This window comes from Lepisma saccharinum, chromosome 4 (assembly GCF_977018435.1).
Source record: "Lepisma saccharinum chromosome 4, izLepSacc3.1, whole genome shotgun sequence".
NCBI lineage: Eukaryota > Metazoa > Arthropoda > Insecta > Zygentoma > Lepismatidae > Lepisma > Lepisma saccharinum.
In genome coordinates, this window is record NC_139232.1 from 112,329,468 (window position 1) to 112,338,701 (window position 9,234).

Genomic DNA, 9,234 nt, shown 5'->3' on the forward strand with positions numbered 1-9,234 from the left:
AGCCTCCTGCTGCCAGATGGCGCTGGTGTCGATTCTTAAGAAATATTTTAGTTCACTCTCCTGCCAACCGATGATTCTTGTCAATTCTTAGAGAACTTAGTTCAGCCTCCTATCGCCAGATGGTGGTGCTGTTGATTCTTACAAAAATTAGTTTAGTTCAGCCTCCTACCGCCAGATGGCGGTGGTGTTGATTCTTACAAAAATTAGTTTAGTTCAGCCTCCTACTGCTAGGTGGTGCTGATGTAGATTTTAATCCAAATTATTTTAGTTCAGCCTTCTACCGTCAGATGGCTCTGATTTTTAGGGAAAATTATTTTAGTTCAGCCTCCTACCGCCAGATGGCGCTCAGATTTTTAGGAAAAAATATTTTAGTTCAACATCCTACCACCAGCTGGCACTGATGTCGATTCTTAGGAAAAATATTTTAGTTCAGCCTCCTACCTCCAAATGGTGCTGATGTTGATTCTTAGGAAAATTATTTTAGTTCAGCCTCCTACCGCCAGATGGCTCTGATGTAGATTTTTTCGCAAATTATTTTAGATCAGCCTTCTACCGCCAGATGGTGCTCATAGGTTTTTAGTGATAATTATTTCAGTTCAGCCAACTACCGCCAGATGGCGCTCAGATTTTTAGGGAAAATTATTTTAGTTCAGAATCCTACAGCCAGATGGTGCTAGTGTAGATTTAGAAAATATTTTAGTTCAGCCTCCTGCCACCAGATGGCGCTCGTCGATTTTTATGGAAAAATTATTTTAGTTCACCATCCTACCACCAGATGGTGCTGGTTTTAATTCTTATGGGGGGAATATTTTAGTTCAGCCACCTACCGCCATATGGCACCCATGTAGATATTTTTTTAAGGAAAATAAATTTTAGTTCAACCTCTTATCGACAGATGGTGCCGTTGTATTTTTTTTTGCCTCCTGTAGCCATGAGCCTCCTACCACCACCAGATGGAGCTGCCTAGCCAGTTGAGCACTTTACCACTAAATGGCACCATCTGTGAAAGCCACTACTATTAATGTATTTACTAGTCTGCAAGTTCTCAAACAAAGGGAAAGTACAGTAAATATTGTCATGTCCTAACAGCGGCATCTCGCAAGTCTGAATAAGGCAAAGGGCTAATAGAAAATGAGATTGCTATTAGAAACCTAATTTTCTAATAAGTATGTGTAACTACTGACCTAATTTTCTCTACCCCCATTTTACGTAATTCAGACTCGTGAGCCACAATTCTCAATTTTCATAGTTACCTTCAGCTTGGTAGGCATTCCAACATTCACTACTAAATCAACTACATTACATTGCAGACTAATCACAATATTCATACATTACATTGCAGACTAGTCACAATTCAAGTCTTGCCCTTCCTGCTTTTCAGTTGTCTTAAAGGCTGCACTACTACTAAAAATTTTGAAGATCCTTACACTAGCTTTTTCTTCAACTTGTGTCACTTCCAGAGACTGTGTAACAAATCATAATAAACAATAATAATGAAGAGAAACCTTAAAAAGATAAAAGATCAGTTACTTACGTGTGAGAGTACGAAATGTCTGAAGACAATTCTGAAGAAGGAGGCAGTCATGACCTCTGAAACATTGTTTTGATCGACATTTCATACTCATGTACGTAAGTAACTGATCTTTTATCTTTTTAAGGTTTCTCTTCATTATTATTGTTTATTATGATTTGTTACACAGTCTCTGGAAGTGACACAAGTTGAAGAAAAAGCTAGTGTAAGGATCTTCAAAATTTTTAGTAGTAGTGCAGCCTTTAAGACAACTGAAAAGCAGGAAGGGCAAGACTTGAATTGTGACTAGTCTGCAATGTAATGTATGAATATTGTGATTAGTCTGCAATGTAATGTAGTTGATTTAGTAGTGAATGTTGGAATGCCTACCAAGCTGAAGGTAACTATGAAAATTGAGAATTGCACTGTGTAGAAGCAACAACCCGAGAGATTTGTAGGCAAAATGTGCACAAATTCATCAGCTGATGTGTGTGCTGCAGTATGTGGGCAGGGTTTTGTAGGGTGAATTGAAATGCAGAATGAGATGAGGACTAAGAAATTAATTCTTGAAAATAGACCTCTGTATTATTGCAAATAAAGTTGCAAAAAAAGGCAACTTTTTTGAATGGGTGTTTTTTTCCTTGAAAGCCAACTTTTTGCGAAAAATAATGGAAATTTTGGCTTCTTTGCCAAGTACAGCTAACCCATTTTACTTGCAGTTTCAGTTTGGAGTTTACACGTTCATAATGCAACAAGCAAAATTATTTTACATGTAGCAATGAATAGATAGATATTGTTCCTTGCTTGTAGTTACTAATTTGTGTTTGCCCACCCAATGGCATAGTGGTAATACCATTGTCTTGTAATGCAAGGGTGCCAGGTTTGATCCCCAGTAGAGACATACTACATTGAGGTTCAGATTCAATTTTAAAACAGCAAGTCCAGTCCAGTCCCTGATTAGCCTATCGGTTTTTTAAAAAGTGGTCATTTGTAGCCAATCGATTTGTTTTTCTGATTTTGTGGCCAGTTTCCCCAACTGCCAGGCTGTGGCCCAGTATTGGGCCCTGGTGTTACTTATACTGGCCTGCTATGAGTACATTAGATGCAGTGGTTGAGACAACTAATTTTATATTTATCAAAAAGCTTCGATATAATCAAACCATTACTGTTTATGATTATGCCATAATTTAAATATTAATATTTTTCTTTAAGGCTGCATGTTAATTAATGTATTAAGTTGTTTTGATCGACTTTCCATAAGTAACTGATCTTTGATCTTTTTAACATTTCTCTTAATTAGTTGTGAGTAATACGCACATCACGATATGTTAACGATAATAATGAAAGGGAAAAATGTCACCTTATGAAGAACACATATTAGTGACCAATCCGTGTAAATCTGCTTTTCTCACGAACAAAAATAATCAAGGCAGAGAGAAAAATGCAGAGTGAAACAATTATAATGCACAGCATAACAATATTTCATGTTATCATTTCTATGTAACATGGAAACACATCAAAACACACATGCATTAAGCCAGTCAGTTATCCTGGAAAAACTGGTTGCTTGCAGATTTCAATAGTTTCTGAAATACTGTTTACCTGTAGCAGCTCCACATTGAGTATCGTTATTCTACAGGTGATGGAAATTATTACTTAGACATCCTTATATTTAGGGACTGCACAGAGATTTTCTTTCTTCTTGTCAATAAATAGGTTGTAATTTTCAGCACTGCAAATAATCATATGCTTTGAAGTAAGAGTATAAAGGAAGGAAAACATTTATTACCTTCTCACAATTTGAAGCATTTAATTTCCTTCTCCACATATCCTGCATTCTTACCTACACACCCATCATCTTACCAGATGTGTGAAATATATTCAGCAGATTTCAACTTTTTCTTAAAGAGAATTCACTAAAATGAGCCTGGTTTATATCGAATTGCAATATAAACTACACAAGCAGCAATTTTTTTTTTGCCCATAGTACAATGTTCAGCTCCATTGCTTTCCTGATGTTTCACAGAAGTGGTATGGGGATGCATGTGCTCAATGCAACACAGCACCAAGAAGTTTGAGACATTAAATGCAAGCTGAACCACAACTATTACACATTCACTATAATTCAAAAGATGCAAACTACGGTGGAACCTACATGTTACGTTTTTCATGGGATCACGATGAAAACTTAAAATGTGGGAAAGTGTAAAATCTGAGAACATAAAGACAAGGTTTCATTGTATTTGGAAATTGAGAAAAGTCTATACTAATATCAAATATGTCTCACATCCAGCACTTTCCCACCATCGTAACAGCAGAAATATGGCCCATCCCTGTACTAAAGAAATTGGAAAAAAGTGAATTTGGTTTGTTAAGCAAGAACATTGTGGAACCATATTCATGCTATGTGAATTCTTGAAGAAGAAAAAGAAAGCATATTCCTGAAAAGTACATATCATTATTTACATACACTAGCTGCTAGGGAACTATTATTTTTTTTATGAAGATGCAAAATTGCACTTGAAAGCTATTGAAGATCACATTAAATGAAAGCATTTAATGTACAGTTCAAATCCTAAATTCCAATTCACAGGGTATTAGACATAACAAATTAAAAGTCCTTGAATGCATTATGATATTGAAAATAAACTTGCAGATTAATAATACAATTATATTGAAAACATTTCAAGATGTAATAACTAATACCTAATTTTATAGTTTTGTAATATTTATGTGCCAAATTGATTATGTTATGCTCATTATGTAATATGTACTATTACTTGGTACTCAAAGCTTCTTGGCTTTCAATATACAGTGGACCCTCCGATTTTAAGTTCCTGTAATTTACATTTTCCTACTCCCTACATTCAATTCTCATGCTCCCAATGAAACATAATGTCACAAAATTTTCCCAGATTTTTACATTTTTTTTTCACTTTGTCCCCTGAAAAAACGTAAAATCTATGTTCCACTGTGTTGAAATTATGTTAAATATCACAGCAATTAACAAAAGGTGGTGTTTTACATGATGTCTTGTTTGCTCCGAATTCTTGGATCAACCTTTATCCTTCATCATGGGTTGAACCGAAAGAGTAAAATGTGGAAATATTAACACATGATTAAAATAGTTTAAACTTTGCCTCCAGCATGTGGTTTTAAGGTATTCAATTTACCCATGTTTCATTCATATCTCCTTTCTCTGCACAAGGATATAGGTCAATCCAAAAATTCAGAGGACAAGTTACATGACGTGATCATTTTAGCTAATGTAGTTACTGCTACAGCTAGTGTATGTTATTTATAACTATACCCATTTTTTCATTATAGTAGTGATAAATATTTTGCACCATTCGCGCATGCGTTACACTTAAAGAGTTGATTTGAGATTCAAGGATTTGGGTCATCTTGCACGGATTTTCTTGCACGCTCCCTTTGTTTTTGCAACCTATTTTGTATGGAGGTAGTGTGGTAGCTCACTCTAAGTAGATCTGATTTCTTCGTTGTACTCGGTAGTGCTTTGGACTGAAGGTAGGCAGGCACACTGTCTTCTCTAAGTATTCATCTTAAGAGGCAGTTGACCAGTTTTGGTAGAGTTCTTTGCCTACATAGAACCACAGGATTGTGGATTAGGCTCTCTTTTGTTTTTGGGTTTGTTGGACACTCCCTACTCTAAGCAACTTACACTGAACTTTAGGCTTACAACTCTTATAAAGTAAATTTTATAAATCACTTTGTAATGCCATATAAATCAATGCACACGTGCAAAAGAGCCTGAAGTTTGGAACAATCAATCCATGCCATTGGATCCACAAATAAATGTTAGCTAGTGCAACACATTAATTAAAGTTTCCAAATCATGCACGGTACAAAGATACAATGCCAGTATTTAGAGCAGCTGAAATAAAAGAAGCAAAACATACCTGGAAAAAAGCACATAGATCATTAAAGCGAAGATGTTGCGAACATCAAAATTCTAACAGAATCTGGCCTCATAATAATTTTACAGACATGCTCATTTGATAGTTGGACTATGAAACACTCGTAGGTCCATTCTCAAAATTGAATGGGATTCTTCATTTGAAACTTCAAATTTCTGATAAAAGTAAGAAATATACTCAATTGAAGAATTTCTGATACTTTAAATGAAAAGTAAGAAGACATATTTCATCACAGGATATTCATACCTAAAAACTGCATTCCATAAGGGCATCCCCAATGGTGTAGTAGTAGCGTCATCACCTTGCAATCAAGGGGTCCCAGGTTTGATACCTGGTGGAGGCACATAATGGTTTGGATCCCACTTTAAACTGTAGGTCCAGTACCAATTAGCCTTACTGTGCGTAAAGTGGACTTAAAACACCAAATCAATCAATCACTAACAACTGCATTAAAATTGTTTGCTTGAATGAATATAGAGATAGTAATATGCAATACCTATTCATGTTAGCTAGTGCAACACAGTGCATTTTTCGATGGGTTTCTTCAATTCTAGTTAATTTTTTTTGTAAAATACTTATTATTCCTAGCCATTTTCAGGAAGAAAAACCTACCATTACAATAAGTGGCATCACAAATAAGCTATTTCCAAACAAACATTAAAAAGTATGCATTACTGCTATACATACGTGAAACCTCTGAATAAATACTGTAGATTTAAAAAGAAAAAATCATTACTTACATAACAAGATAGGTGTCTGACAAATCCATCCAGTTCTTGCACGCCTCTAGGTTCAATGACACTTTTTTTCTTTGGTTTGATTTTTCGTAGTGGCTTTGGATAATAAAATTTTCCCGTAACTCTTTTGGCACTCGCCCTATTATTTCCAGACATTTTGTGAGATGGCGCTATTCATGCGTTGGTGACGATTTCTCGTTTTCTCTTCCACTTGCAGGAGAGCGGAGTCATTAACCCACACGTGGCCTTCAAGTCTATTCCCTTCATCTTTGCTTCTGACCACCACCTCCCGGATGCTGTGTAGCGGATGTGCCAAGCGATACTTCCTCTGTTTGTTGAAGAAACTCCATTTTTTTATAAAAAGTAAGAAACCTAAGACACGTGGGCAACGAACTGTGCCCGCAACGCTTCAGAAACACACCGACTTTGCTGTCAAAGTGCAAGGATTCTTCATTCTATATTTTTGTTGCAAAGGCTGCATTCATGAAAAATTACTACCAAAATACTATGTAGTAGTGTTGACAAAAGATTGCATATTTACATATACTAGGTGTTTCTGCAACTTTGTAACAGTATTATAAAAACTGATTTAAATAAAATATTTCACAGAAGAAAATGAAATAAATATTTTTCATTTTTCATAATGATTGTAGGAGATTGCACCCTATCTCCAATGAAAAAAGAGGATTGTAGTCCCCCACGAAAAAAATAGAGCCATTTATAAATAAACCTAAGAAAATGTAAAATATCCGATGTTGAAATGTCATCTAAATTGTACTTAATATTATTTTTATTGCTGTTACAATGTTGACTCAACGCCTGTGTATACATATGCATCTTTTACCTCAATAATTATCAACTTTCTATCATCATTACAAGTTGGTTAGGGATATTTCTTATTTTAACTTAAAAGTTTGCTTAGCAGAGATGGTGCAGAAAGAAGTTGCAATTGCTCTATTTCTCTTCCTTTCTGTGCCTTCTCACTAAGCAGGAACTATACCTCTCACCACTTTCAAAATTTCCTTTTCAGGGAGTGATCATTATTAAAATTTCTTCTATTTTTTTCACCTGCAAAAAAAAAAGCACAACGTAGACACACAAAACCAAGGAAATATATAACATTATGACTGTACATACGCATTGTATATAAGACACATTATATTGTACATATTATATATATATATATAAATATATTTCTTAACGATTCAGCGAATCTATTGCAACGCATAAGAATTGTCATTCATCAAGCTCATTTGATTGTGAGAATATTAAATGACCATGATACTCTTACAGAGCAATTGACTATAGTATTCTTAAACAGAAAATGATGTGATCAGTAGAGTAATACTATTCTGTCACTCTTGTACCCCTTTTTTACTGAAAGTTGTGTTTTTCAAAGAATGTATTTCATACTCTGCAAGTTACAGGTCGTTCTCTATTCCTTAGTTTAGTGTTACAAAAAAAAACTATGAATGCTTGGATTATTAAAAAACAGTTATTGTTGGGAGATGAAGACATGAGTGGAAATTGGCAAGTAAGGATGTGTTGTTTACAACCAATGTAAATAAATCACATCATGTGATACAGAAACCCACTTCTTTAAGAAATTAATTAATTCTAAGTTTTTGTACTGAAATTGTCCTTATGTCCTTTGATAGCATAGGAATCTACATTAATAAATTAAAAGAAGGTCAGGAGTGTTTTACCAGAAGTTCTGCTGGTTAATTTATAAACATGAACAAAGATGATTTCATTTGTACTTAAATTTACATATCAAAATTTATCTTCAAGATTCAATAAACATACTTCTTCAAAAATGTAGAACTATAAAAGAAAATCTAGCTATTTTAAAATTTACTTAATATTATTACTATTATTAAACTATTGTTGCAGGTAATCATAACCAAATTTTGTTTTGTGCAAAAGTTCTAATTCTGATGGAAAAAAAATGTATATGCTTAGATTCTTTATCAGTCAGAAAATACTGAATATTTATTCAATATTTTAAAATCTTTAAGGGTTGTAAAATTGTGTTCCAAATGCCCAGAAATCAGATTTTTTTGCAGAACAGGATGTAGGAAGATTATTGTGGATAAACTTATCATATTTACGATTTGTTGAATACGACACTAATAATCAAAATAGGTTTCCCTATACTTTGGTTACTATGAATGGATAGATCGCCGAAAATTTTAATCCTTTCTACATGATTTCAGTTTTCAGTTCATAAGTTGAATATACAGTATGCGCCAAAATATACAGTACTGAAATAAAAAGACGAACATTACATTGTTGTCATCTGTCAGTTTATTTATCCTGAAAGAAACACTAACGGACACACTATTAGCGAGTTATAACTTCCTTTTCACTACTGAGAACACGAGCGGCTGGAGCTATGCCCCATCGACAAACGCACATGCGCATTCGAGGTGCGCGAGTTTCAGTACTGTATATTTTGGCGCATACCGTATTTGTCTCCTAAAGATCCCTTCCAAGCTAGAGAACTTGCTTTTCATCAGATACAGGATAGAATAATGCTCACGCGAGCCAATAAGAATGTTTCTAAAGTTTGTGATTCAAGATATTGTTAAGACTCTCTAATTGTGTCAACGAAAGTGCTGTGTACTTTTCATGGGTGATAATGTAACGTGTGCTTTAGTCAGATCACTTGTAAAGACTTTCACTGTAGCCTCTGTGAATCCCTCAGGGAATATGTGTATATTACTTCAAGTCTGTCGATCCATATCTTGAAAGTGGTTTCAGATGTTTTGCCGTTAGGAACGAAGTCGCAGGAGTTTTGTTATATGAACGATACAGGTTCCCCACTCGGTAGACCTGTAAGTTTAGACCATTCAACTATTGCCTTGACTTTTCAATTATATACTTTCCAAGCTTTAAGACTCGAAGTTAATAAAGTTGCATACAAACTGAGTAACTGAAGTTTCCTTTCACACCTCATTCAATTTGCAAACATTTTATGGAGATTTTCTAATGCAGACTAAATTCAAAACCTTGAGTAAATGAGAACATTTCTCCAAATCTTCATTTG

The 9,234-nt window shown here is 34.6% G+C and overlaps 1 protein-coding gene across 6 annotated transcripts in view; it reads left to right on the plus strand.

Moving 5' to 3' along the window:
• LOC145986771 (CB1 cannabinoid receptor-interacting protein 1-like) overlaps positions 1-9,110 on the plus strand; it is a 159,872-nt gene extending 150,762 nt beyond the window's left edge. For 3 of the 6 annotated variants that reach the window (XM_083121159.1, XM_083121160.1, XM_083121161.1), the window contains exon 4: positions 6,403-9,110. In XM_083121159.1, the coding sequence (XP_082977285.1) occupies positions 6,403-6,766 (364 nt within the window). In that variant the 3' untranslated portion in view covers positions 6,767-9,110. The remainder of the gene's footprint in view (positions 1-6,402) is intronic. The other 3 variants (XM_083121162.1, XM_083121164.1, XM_083121165.1) reach the window with 1 other exon arrangement.
• Positions 9,111-9,234: the final 124 nt, after the last annotated feature.